The following is a 13,642-nucleotide window of genomic DNA, read 5'->3' as shown; positions in this document are numbered from 1 at the left end:
TGAGGTACAACAGCTGTTACAGATGTGGAAGATCGCTGCTCAGAATCTTCAAGATGTGGTTGTTTACTTATGGACTGTTTCTTCACTATTTTATTTGGAAAATCCAAAATAAAAGAAAAAGAATATTTTGGTGCCCACTAACCCCACCCACCATGGACCCCTAGGAAAGGATGCACTACAATGTCAAACAAGGGCATTGCAGCAGGGTTTCGTAAGCACTATACCCAAACACCAGAATCAGATACAATGTCCACAACATAATCTTCCAATTGAATCAATTTCTGTGAGCAGTATAAATTTGTTTAAATTCAACCTTCAAATATATTTAAGACATGCAGAAGCTCTCTCTGCTCAGTTGCCCTCCATCCCTCTTAAAACATACAAATGGGGAACACAAAGTAATAATGTTTAATAATAGTACTTAAAAACATACCTACCTACTTACTTAGAATTTTCTGTCAGTGTTAAAATAAATATATTTTTTTCTGCCTTATGTATAATTAAAAATAATCCCACAACATGAATGGAGAACTAGAGATGTGTATAATCAGCATTTTGCCAATTTAAAGCAAAAAACTCTTGGCATACTTTGAACTACAGTATTGTTTCGAGCAAAATAATGACTGATTTGATAACAATGATAATCTAATTCTTCTATATGTTTAACAAGTAAAAAGTGGCATGCACTGTGTTTCTCTTGTCAATTTCTGGTTTATTTTTATACAGACCCTTGTTGTTATCTTTACATGACATGATATCAAAAGGTGTAATAATTTACTAATGCAGGACAAAAGTTTCAAGTTAGAGCGAGTGTTTTGTCTGTTAAATTATATGTTTAAAAGATACAAAAATTTTCTAGGATGAGGAATCACAAAGTAAGCTTTAGTTAGGTACAGTGAATGCAGAGGGTGAGTCAAATCCTAATTTACTGAATACTTTTTTATATTTTTGGTACTTAAACACATTTAAATAAATTCACTGACTGGCTACTAAATGATTTCTAATATCATCATTATATGTTTTAAATAAAAACATTAGAACTGTTATTAATGATGTTAGAACACATTCCTATTATTTGGTTATCAGTATGATTCTCACATATCAATAACAATTACTCCATACTTTAAGAAAAAATAAAATTGTGACCTCATAAGCATATCAATATTTGGTTTACCCAACAATAAATATTCAGATTACTTTTAAAGTGTACCTTTTTTTTTTTTTTTTGCTACATCATGTTTAAATAATGGATTATATTTTAAGCCATCTGATTAGAAATATATAAATGATTAATAGGACTGAAAAATAATAAGTAAGCAAATTCTACCAAACACTCAGCTCTAATTTACAATATTGAAGGATGGAACTTAATACGAGTTTAAAAGGAGAATTGTTTTGTAAAAAATAAAAGGTGAATATGCAAGGATGACTTTAAGGACTCAAATGGTTGTTAATGTCCACAATAATTTTTTTGAGAGGTCATCACTTGCAGACAAAAAGTCTAATTTATAGACCATCTTCCTTTGTGATTAATACTGAATTTATGCATCAACAGTACTTTTAAAGAAAAAGTGATACAGTATTTCACTTATATACGTATTTCAAAAGTATAATGAAAATTATGTTCAAGCTACATTTCACCACTATTTGGTATCAACATGTGTTTATGTTTCTCACAGTCAGTATGATGCCATTACTTTGTCTTAAATTGTAAGATATATTCACACTCTTTAAAAATGGTAAAAGCAAGTTAAAGCTCAAAGTACCTTTATCAACAATTTGTTAGTAATACTAACACCAATATGATATCCGCATTATAAATATGTATAACATTGTTTTCAACACTTCAACTTATGTTATTAAAATATCTGCTAATGAAACTGGTGTTGAAAATACCTCTTGCCCCCACAAAAAAGAAAAGGAACTTACATTGTGCAGTAGTAAAAGGTCTAGCAGTAACACCACCAGTTATACTTCTAGTAACAATATTGTTAGTATTATTAGTACCAACGTTACGCTTCACAATACACTCCAAAAACTTGCGTAAAGCACCACTCCCTAATGCTTTGGCAGGTGTATCATACTTTATTGGTAAATTTGTTGTTATTATCAATGTCCTTTTTAAATACAAAGTTAACCTGTTCCTGCATTTCTTCCAAGGATAATCTAAAAACCTGAAAAACAACGATCGGCTCAAACTTTGCCAGTATCCAACCATTTTGACCTACGTCCCTCTGGTGACTAAACCCTTTTGATGAACTTCTACAAATAAAATAATAACGCTAATTAGCTGGATATCTGAGACATTTTTTTTTCAGTAGTCGTCTATGTATAAGTAATACTCATACAGCTTAAGAGAGCGGAATGTATAAGGTATATATTTATTATAAATCATTCCTATGACACTTTTTATAAATTTGAAATTGACAATTATCATAAATGAGTAATGAGCGTCGAGAACCATCTTGAGTCCCAAGACAAACACCCTCGCCATGCTAAGGTTCTTTCTCTCTTTTATTTTTCGCGTCCCCGAAGGACCCGGTGGCACAGCGGAATGTATGCGGACTTAAACCTTCATAAACCGGGTTTTGATACCTGTAGTGGGCAAAGGACAGGTAGCTCATTGTGCAGGTTTATGCTTAACTTAAAAATAAAACAAATGAAAACAAACTCTCTTGAAAAAAAGAACTTATTAAAAAGAAGATCCTAAATTAGGGTGTGTTTGTGTGTTTTCTTATAGCAAAGCCACATCTGGCTATCTGCTGAGCCCACCGAGGGGAATCAAACCCCTGATTTTAACATTGTAAATCCGTAGACATACCGCTGTACTAGCGGGGGGCCCTAAATTAGGACAGCAACAAGATTATAATCAAGGGAACATCATATCAGCTGCTGTAAAAACGTTAATAAAATCACAACAAATAACTATGAGCTTATAAGGTAGCATATATTTTTACTTATATTATTATTTCAGTAATTCTTTATGTTTCAAGTGCCTATATTCAAAGATAAGCCAAAAAACATTATTTTAATAATTAAATAAAGATATGATCTAAAGGTAATTTGCCAGATTTACAGCATAACCAAGCTTCTTTTATCTGAGCCCTGATCATTTACACTCTCTGTCCCTCCAGCTGGGCCCGGCATGGCCAAGCGTGTTAAGGCGTTCGACTCGTAATCCGAGGATCGCCCAATGACGTTTTAATGTTACTTGTAAATTATTGGTTTATAACAATTTTATCATCATTTTAAAAAGTGTTCTGAAACACAGTAAATGTTTTTTCCTCTTCCCTTTAACCTGGGCTGGAATTCCTGTCACACCAAACATGCTTGACCTTTCAGGTTGGGGACCTTATAATGTTACGGTCAATCCCACTATTAGTTGGTGAAAAAGTAGCCCAAGAGTTGGCGATGGGTGGTGATGACTAGCTGCCTTCCCTCTAGTATTACACTACTAAATTAGGGACGGCTATCGCAGATTGCCCTCGTGCAGCTTTGCGCGAAATTCAAAACGAATCAAACTAATACCTTTAACCTTTTCGTCATTTTCTAATGTTTCTCTTTTTCATGTATTGTTGTGGTGTTTCCATGTCCACTGTTTCTCGCTCTTATAACTAAATAGAACATATACCTATATTAGGTGAACAGAATAAGAAAACTGCGGAAAGAAGGGATAATATCATGTGTTATGTTGAAGATAGACACAAATTTACAGATAACGATTTAAAAAAAAAGGTGGAGACAAATGGACAATTAGTATTGGCGCTAAAGAATATGAATAATTTGAAAACTCTGGTGAGAAAAAAAAAGAGCTAGTAAAATCTAATCAACTCATAGAGGATATATTAGATGTAAGTTGTTGTGGGGAGTTTGTTGTGTGGGCCCAGCATGGCCAAGCGTGTTAAGGCGTGCGACTCGTAATCTGAGGCTCGCGGGTTCGCATCCCCGTCTGGTCAAACTTTGTTGTACTGTACCATTAGCTAAAAACACAGTAAAGTTTCAAATTTTACATTTCAATATGGTGGCGGATAGTATCCAACTATAGGTTTTGTTGGGAAATGAGTTAGCAGTTTTCAGCTTACAAATATAGCACTAGTAGTGGTATCACATAGTTAAAGCAGCCAGGTAACACATAAGATGGTTAAGCATTAAGAAACAGAGGTTGGAATTAAGAAATCAATCGCCAACTAAATACTAAAAATTATGGATTCTGAACTGTTTTAGGTTAAGGAATATGGACTGGGAATAAGTAATCAAATGTTAGTTAAAAAGTGATACTTTGAATAAATGCCGCAATGACAAAGGAATATTTATTTTAGAGCAAAGCCACCTTATATTATCTTTTGCGTCCACTGCGTAGAACCGAATTTCAGGATTTAGCTTGTAAGTCTGTAAACCCGTCGCTGTCCCACTTGTTGTCTGAAGAACAGGAAGTAACTAAATTCGAGCGAAATTATGATTGATGCCACAATAGAGTGTTGAGAGGCAAATGTAATGAGAATGATAACATGTATGGTAGTGAACAAATAGTTCTCCCAAAGGAATTTATAAATACAGCGTTAAAATTAGTTATGATGTGAGGTTGGCTGGACATTTAGGCCTAGATAAAACGTAAGACAGGATTAGTAAAACTACTACTTTTCGGTTATGTTTGGAAACATTGAAGCATATGTAAAGAGCTGTCCAGCATGTCCAACAGGACGAAGAGAGAGATAAAATGTTATTTATTAATATATAAAGAATATGACCGAAAACAAATATCAGTATGCCAAAAAAATAAAAAATAGATTGGTAAGCAAAGAAATATATGTAATGATATATTTAAAGACTGCTTATCTTTTCTTTCTCCCTTATAGTAGAAATGCCCCAGTCTAATTAATAATTATGATTTCTTTTGTTTGTTTTTGGATTTCGCACAAAGCTACTCAAGAGCTATCTGTGCTAGCCGTCCCTAATTTAGCAGTGTAAGACTAGAGGGAAGGCAGCTAGTCATCACCACTCACCGCCAATTCTTGGGCTACTCTTTTACCAACGAGTCGTACGCCTTAACACACTCGGCCATGCCGGGCCCTAATAGTTAAGAAAGGAACAGAATATTTATATTTAAAAAGAAATGACTGAACTTCACATTGTTTGTTATAAACAGATTTTAAAAATTAGGAAATTTCTGAACTTGTGATCAAAATTATTAGCATTATTCGAAAACAGTTAACTCTGTCACCATTCGAGTACATAAAAAGTAATTCATTGTATCATATAATGAAATTATAAATCTCATGCATTGAATGTGTTGATTATTTACTGACTCTTAACTTCACTGGTGTACAAAAACTGTAGTTAAAGTATGGTAAAAATTATATTTATGCAGAAAATATACGATTATGTAGGGTTTGAACCATTTATTTTCAATACTAATCATTGTTTGTTTGTTTGTTTTTGAATTTCGCACAAAGCTACTCGAGGGCTGTCGGTGCTAGCCGTCCCTAATTTAGCAGTGTAAGACTAGAGGGAAGGCAGCTAGTCATCACCACCCACCGCCAACTCTTGGGCTACTCTTTTACCAACGAATAGTGGGATTGACCGTCACATTATAACGTCCCCACAGCTGAAAGGGCGAGCATGTTTGGCGCGACAGGGATGCGAACCCGCGAGCCTCAGATTACGAGTCGCACGCCTTAACACGCTTGGCCATGTCGGGCCACTAATCATTGATAGAGACAATGTACTCTAATAAACTTAGTCAACTCAGAACTGACCTTTATCACATGCCTGTCAACGATCTCTACCTGTCCAACAGAAAGGCAATATTTCGTCTGATATATAGGAACATTGAATATTAAATGATATATACTGTGGCATGTAGCATTGTTTCATATCCATTAATTTTCTGAGTATATGGAAATTATAACAGAAGATAATTAGACTAAGCTTTTTCCTGATTGTTCGCTATAATTTATAAGCTACATAAAATCTTACATACTAAGTTGGAAAGAGCACAATCGATATGAAAATTAATCAAACAAAATTATAAACTATGATGCTTATAGTATCGGCAGTTTTGTATCTCAAGGCGGCTGGTATGGGTATTAAAATAAAATAGAGAACAAAGTTTCAACCTTCTTAGGTCATCTTCAGGTTAGCAAAGAGAGTTTGCAAACACACACACATACTTATAAAGGGAAACTATGTTAAATCATATGCAAAATTAAATAGACATCGTTTCTAGGATTATCAAAGTATGTAAAGTAAATTATTGGTTATAATAACTGCCTCATTCAAGTAATATATGAAATAAAACTGATATATGATATAATATTTGTCTTATTGACATGTGAAAACAAAACAGCAACTGTGTTAAAATTCTTTGGAACATTTTCTGCTTAAAGTGGCAATATCCTTAGTAATGAAAACGTCTTTGGCCCAAAGAAACACTATAAAAGACGCAAGTGAAATTTCATACTTTACCACGAACAATAAAAATCAAAGTTATATGGATAGAATAAAGACAAATTAGTGAAACTGCGTGATATTTAAATGAGCGTCCTTTTCAGTCTGATTAAGTATAGAAAATAGAAACTAAAAAAACTGCACCTGTTATGTTTTCTTCCCTCTTGAAGTACCTCTTCAACATATTTGCATTGTAGATCTTGGTGTTGTCATTGTATTGAGAATTCTTGTACTTCAGAAAGTCCTCTTTGTATAGACCTACTTCCATGGTCGTTTTCTCTTTTTCTACTGCCATTTAGCACTGTATAACCTTGGCTGGTTCACCAAATATTAGGAATAATGGGCTGGGGTTCTGGGTGTCTGTGACTTGTTGGTCGTAAATCTGAACAATAAATGGATAGCACACTATTCACTTGTTCTAAAATATATTTAAAACAAGTCAAATATATGTACAAAACCTGTGTACACTACAGGATATTACATCTGTATCTAAAACTATTTTTTAAATTCTTTTTTATCAAAGTCCACACAGATTGATTCAATTACTTTAGAATCCAGTTTACAAGATGAATTATTTTAATTATAAAATCTGAGATAAATTTTCATTTGTTATTTTGTAAGTTATCACAGTTGTATTTCGAATTTTAAATAATTGTCTCTTTTTCTTCAAAAATCCACTGAGACCTAAAACTTCATACAAACTAAGGCATTATAATGTAACAATATTCACTTAAGGAAACGAGAAATATGTCTCGTAGTTTGTACTTAAGAAACAATAAACGCAAAAAAACTCAAACTACGAGACATTGTAATATAACAATACTCACTTAAAGAAACGAGAAATATGTTGAAGGTTCAAGTAATGTGATGAAAATTCACAACAGTTGAACTATACACACAATATACGAGTTACATAATAAAATTGTTCATAACTGTCGCTAACTTTTAACACCCGTATTATGAAAACTAAACAATGGTTGAATATTAGATAAGTGAATGAACTAAACAATAACTATGACACTATACAATCCTGTATGTCCGATACAAGTGAAAAATAGAATGAGAAATGTTGAAATCTGTGTGAATTCACATGGGATTATCCACCTTTGTAAAACACACACTATATGTTAGACCATCTGTCTATCAAACTTTGGTTACACAATCTGTTTAGCATCATCATCTGCTTACAAAAACAGAGTCAACCTTTGTAAAACGTATTTAAATCAAAACTATAAAGTAACATGTGTAAAATGAAATATTTTGTTAATAATAATATAAATCATGGTTATATGGCTAACATTAAGCAAAGCTGGTGAAACATTAAGAGTTTCGTAATTTTGCGTGTTAAATATGTGTCTATTTCAAGATGACAAGGGATTTACATGTAAAATGTCAAGAAATGTAAAAGAAAGTATGATTAAATATAGAACCAATGAATAAGTTAAGTGTTTTATATATAAAGTGATTATTATTGCTTTTAAATCATAATTAAATCTCGCCATTGATTACGTGTTGAGATCACTGAGAAATGTTATCTATCTTTGCAAAACATAAATAATGCACCTAGTAACATCTGTAGAAACCGTAGTAAAACGTAATATTTCAGAACTGCAGTAATGCTATCTGCCTATAGAACCTAAATAACAATGTCTGTCTACAATCATTCATAACATATTCTGCTTATAGTAAGAAGCACTCTGGTATAGAATTATGATATTACCCCTCCCTACGATAGCTACATTTTTTGGTTCTACTTCGTGGAACAATGACACCACACCCAATAACGCTCTCTCTCTGTCTTCAGCAAGTCCTGGCAATGCACTCTTTGATGACATTTTGTGGAATTATGTGGTCATCGTATTTGGTGTGTGGCATCATCGCCTCTATCTCCTTCCCATAATAAGGTCAGTTTGAATGTCTGAAGTGGGGCTTTAACTACTTACATACACTAACAAATGAGTGCCAAACTAGACACTTTCATGTTACTTGAGTGAAAAGGCACATTATGCTGATATAGTAACACGCAGACAAACTACTAAACATAGGCATAAGGAAGAATTTTATTTATGGTGAAATATACTAAATGTTCTGTCAAAATATGTTGTATGTCCCACCATCAATAAAACTCTTCTTTATTCTTATAAATCTTTTATTTTGTCATGGTGTTTTGCTATAGGTTATTTTGACGTCACTGAACTGTCTTTCGTGCTGCCCTTTTCGTAATAGATTCAAATCCCTTCTATGACGAAGAAAGTGCGCCTTCTAAAAGTGCTTCAGTATTTTATTTCTCAGTATCTAAAACGAGTGCATAAAAAAGTAAAAACTACCTCTTACAATGGTTTATGTCAATAATTCAAATATTGAAGAGACTTGATGTTTGACCTCGTCTACGTGTGTTTTTCTTATAGCAAAGCCACATCAGGCTATCTGTTGTGCCCATCTAAGCAAATCGAGCCCCTGATTTTAGGGCTGTAAATCCATAGACTTATCGCTGTCCCAGCGGGAGGCCATTTGACCTCCTTTAACTACTATTGATAATAATAAATGATAAAGGAAACGATTTAATGGATCAAAATAAAAATATCTTGAATATTTTACTATTAGATATAATGATTATGAACTTTAAAATCTAAATGCACGTGTAAGTTAGATAGACTTAATACTTTTTTTTATCCGATTTTGCTGTTTGTTTCGGATATTCACGCAAAGATGTGCAAAGCCTATCAAGCAGTTTGTCCGTAATTATGAAATGATAGATTAAGGGAAAATTAGTTTGTCACTAGCACTGTTTGCCAAATCTTGGGATGTTTTAATCGAATAACAAGTATCGACAGTTAAATTTATAACCCACTCGTGACACAAAGTATAGAATACTTTCTTTCGTAGTAACAGGACACGAACCATAGACCTTCGAATACATAACTCGCACACTAACCACGAGACCTCGTCTATTCCTTTAGTTTTTGTAAGGAAAGTGTTGAAGAAGAGGTCAATGGATGGTTTAGATGGTTGAGCTAAGTGTTAATTAAATATACCACTCTGGTTTAGCATATATTCATTATTGACAGAAAATGTGAATTAAAACTTTAGTATCGAAAACTATATTTGTCGATACTATGTAAACTTAAGTCGCGTAATCTTAGTATTCATTATTTCATGTTTTCACTGTTTAGGACTTTCAAAATCACTTAACCAAGTTTTTTTTTCTATTTATTCCTAAAATCCGTCTTTATTTTATTAAAGAAATCTTGTCCATATTCCGCGTCACCCTTCTTCCCGGACTCAACGTTTTAGAACTATTCAGTAATGATACCTCTACCTCACGCATCGATTTGTCAGCCTCAAGAGCACGTGATCCAACTGCCGCTGTACTGGCCTGAAAATGTAGATTGGTGTATAGTATCTCGCGTGCGAACTAAAGAAAGTAGAGTGCCTTGAACAAGCATGTGAAAAACGTACGAAGAAAACAAATCCTAAAGGATCGACCATTGAAGTGTATTTCAAGAATTTTCCTCAATGCTGTTAGAAAAACTTTATACTTCAGAAGAGGTTTTCATGTGATCTGGCCTTTATTTTAACTTTACTGATAAGAACATATGGCCCAAAGATATTCCTCTTTTGTAGCTGAAAATTTTGCAGAGTTAAAGTTGTTAGTTAGCTTCTAATTTAATTCACGTCCTCGACCCACAAACAATATGCCTGTTCCCGCCGTTTCAACTTTTCGACGAAGTGTTTCTGCTGGGAGTTCGTATCCTCCGTCTACTTCTTACTACCGTTCTGGTAGTTTAGACAGGACCCATACCAGGACATCTTATATTTTCCCCTATACCACACCGTCTAGTTCCAGTATCTCCAGTTATGGTACAACTCTGTCTTCTCGTCCACCACGACCTATGAAATTTAGTTCAGGACACTTGGAATTGTACAGTAGAACTCTGGATACACACCGGACACCGTCTAGTTTCAATGTTGCTGCTAGCTCTTCCGCACGTAGCTCACCAGTCCGGTCTCTTGTGTATAAGAGAAACAACGACTACTTGACTACTACTACGCTAGGTAAATGCTATGAACTGAATACGGACTACTGCTCGGACAGCGGATACTCTAGTCGCCTCTCGCGAGGCAGTAGCATTACCGATCTTAACGTTTCAATGTCACATCTGAAAATAAGGAATCGCGCGAGTTCACCTGGAGAAGTTAGTAATCAGAGTTCCTCCAGCCTTGATGAAAACGGTCAACCAGTAAGAAACTTTCACTACTCTTCTATTCTCTCTTGGCCAAGATCGAGGGGCGACTTATCTGGTAACTCAACCGACACCGGCTTTTCTTCGGTCTCATCCGATTACTCAACCTTGTCGAGAAGATGTAGAAAAAGTTCTTTAACAGACGAGGTAAGGCAACATTTAAAATGTTTTGTCATAATACATGGCAGATACATAAACCACTGTGTTTACTTATAGTATCAATAGATGCTACTTGTGATAAATATGACAGATTTCCGCATAGTTGAAACATGGGGTATTAAAAAGACACAAAAAATCGATGATTGTAGACCATTTAGGTAGTCTTAAAATATAATATATTACCGTATACAGTAATATACATATAATGAGTATAAATTATATTTTTATTTACACGCATTAAAGTTTTAGTAGACGCTACTAAGGTTATTGAATTACTCCGTAAAGCTTATTGAAATTAGAATGAAAAGAGATTTAGCTGAAATGATTTAAAACTACTTACATTTGGTATTTTTAAACCAATTGTGTTTTGATACAAAAACACTCGCACAAACTGTTGTTTATTTATTTTATAGAAAAACTACACTGGGATATTGCTGTGTCCATCATAGGGAATCAAACTCTTGATTTTAGCGTTGCAAGTTTATAACTTACCGCTGTCTAACTGCAGGACAACACAAAATTAAATGACAATAGTTTTCAGTTATTCATACTTGCTTCTACGTAAATGATAGTAAAACACATCTTCCTTAGTAATAAGTAATTTTTGCATTAAAAATAACAAATATAATTAAAACTTCTTTAAACGTGGCTGTACGAGGAATAATAAGAATTGTCTTAAGACTAATAAACAACAATTTAAATATACATTTTTGATACCTTTTTGAAGTTGCCCAACTTTAACACTGTAGAAGTTGACCATTATCTTCTAGATGATTCTACGTAACGTTATTATTGGTGTCATGAACCTGCAAATATTGAATTTCACTAGACGTTCTAGACCTTGGATTACATTTAAGAGCGGGGCGTTAGATTGTGATGGTCAATCCCACTATTAGTTGGTAAAAGATTAGCCCAAGAGTTGGCGGAGGGTGGTGATGATTAGCTGCCTTCCCTCTAGTCTTACACTGCAAAATTAGGGACGGGTAGCGCAGATAGTCTTCGTATAGCTTTGCGAGAAATTAAAAAACAAAAATTTAAGAGCAGCCACTATTATTGTCTTGAAAATTAGGCACTTTCAGATCATAATGTCGTCTTGAAATCTGGATTAACTTCACTAATAATTCTACCCTGAAATTTCGTGTAACTCAATAATTAATGTTGTTATAAAATCTGGCTAATTGCTAATAATGCCGTTTCGACAATATGAGTTAAATTTATTAAGAGTGATTATTAGTCACAGTTGACTTGTTTCGGGAACCAGTCGGCTGTCTTTGATAATAAAAATTCTTCTCTTCAATGTACCAAAAACGGTGGTTTTGTGCCTTTTTTTGTTCTTGACATGGTAACATAATGCATCAGAAAAAAGAATTATAAGTTAACATTGGCAAACCCCCCTGTTGTTTATGCTTAGCTCGAGAAAATCTGAATTCAAAATGACTATATTCTCTTTTAATTTCATTGGTTTAGAATTAAGCACAAAACTATACAATGGGCTATCTGTGCTCTGTCCACCACGGGTATCGAAATCTGGTTTATAGCTGTGTGAGTCCGCAGACATGCCGCTGTGCTACTGCGGGGCTCTTTAGTTTGTTAGCAGGGAATAGAAACTTTGAAGATAGAGTCGTTCTTAAAATTAAAGTTTAATGAAAATCACATCGTTTTTGGCATAATACGTTTACTAATTTCTTCGACAGTGAAATGTGATTACAGTTGCAGTAAGTAATGAAAGTGAAGTTTAGTTGCTGATTATGTTGCATTTCTAATAAGAATAAATAACTAAAATTAAAAACTACTCCGAGACAGTGGAGTGATTCGCTAAACAAATATTTTTTTTTCTGTGGGCGTTCCCCAGTGTGAAAGGGGTGGATAATAAATGCTTATTCTGTTCCCTTTCGTTAGATGTATCATCTTACCAAATTTGATTGAAATTGGTCCAAAAACTTCGAAGTAGTTCATAGATAAACTAACTTTTTTACTCTTATAAGTATAGATATGGTGTAATTGTGTTTGTTTTAGATTACATACGTCATCAAGCTATACGTGATTTTATCACAAGCGCTTTTAAACTTTCCTTAAATTTTAATTTATGTTTAGCACTGGTTTGTTAATGGTACTTTTTATTTTTATCATTTGTCTTCTTGACTATGTTCCCATTGTGCGTGTAACTTTTAAATATCTTACTTCTGCCGCAATTCATTTTTCCTTGTTTCTTTCTTAGAGTAGAAAGCCAGAACTGAAGATATTTTATTATACTGCTATGTATTGTCTCCACAAATTTCTCTAGTGTACGTTCATCCAATCACAAAATTATGAAATTGGTAGCAGTAAACCACAACATTGAATGATAATCCCAAAAAAATATTAAGATCTGTGGTAACTATTACAAGGAGAACAAAATAACAGGTTTGACAAAAGTTTAATCAGTGCACAACACTGCATGTTGGCCAACTCTCACAATCAAAGTGTTGAACTTTCCACTAGCGGAATTGTGTTCTACTTATACGCATTGTATTTACAGCTTGGAATTGTATATAAAGACATTTCAGTTATGAAACTTTCATGATATCAATAATCAATCCTAATGGTCGTTTACAACTGGAACTTTCTTTGTTACAAAGTGTAACAAAACATTGCGCCTACGTGACGTAATTCTGTACACTTGTTGAGTGTTAAAAACATGAAGGCACGTATATAATAATGTTGATCAGGGATGAAATTCTGCTGGTATTCACCGGTACTACGTAGCAAGATTTACTTTTTAAGGCGATACTAGTACTAAGTTTTATTCAATT

The 13,642-nt window shown here is 33.8% G+C and overlaps 2 protein-coding genes across 4 annotated transcripts in view; one reads left to right on the top strand and one right to left on the bottom strand.

The window, feature by feature from the left end:
- Positions 1-2,248, bottom strand: part of LOC143255328 (poly(A) RNA polymerase, mitochondrial-like) — a 40,567-nt gene extending 38,319 nt beyond the window's left edge. For 2 of the 3 annotated variants that reach the window (XM_076510799.1, XM_076510798.1), the window contains exon 1: positions 1,930-2,248. In XM_076510799.1, coding sequence (XP_076366914.1) covers positions 1,930-2,218 — 289 coding nt within the window. In that variant the 5' untranslated portion in view covers positions 2,219-2,248. The remainder of the gene's footprint in view (positions 1-1,929) is intronic. The other variant, XM_076510800.1, reaches the window with a different exon arrangement.
- A 7,561-nt stretch (positions 2,249-9,809) lies between these two features.
- LOC143255327 (ubiquitin carboxyl-terminal hydrolase 2-like) overlaps positions 9,810-13,642 on the top strand; it is a 77,753-nt gene continuing 73,920 nt past the window's right edge. Inside the window, exon 1 of the mRNA XM_076510797.1 lies at positions 9,810-10,838. Within this exon, the coding sequence (XP_076366912.1) occupies positions 10,143-10,838 (696 nt within the window). The 5' untranslated portion in view covers positions 9,810-10,142. The remainder of the gene's footprint in view (positions 10,839-13,642) is intronic.

Source organism: Tachypleus tridentatus, chromosome 7 (genome assembly GCF_004210375.1).
Source record: "Tachypleus tridentatus isolate NWPU-2018 chromosome 7, ASM421037v1, whole genome shotgun sequence".
Classification (NCBI taxonomy): domain Eukaryota; kingdom Metazoa; phylum Arthropoda; class Merostomata; order Xiphosura; family Limulidae; genus Tachypleus; species Tachypleus tridentatus.
Note: the sequence above shows the minus strand (reverse complement) of the source record. Positions and strands in the feature narration are given on the sequence as shown.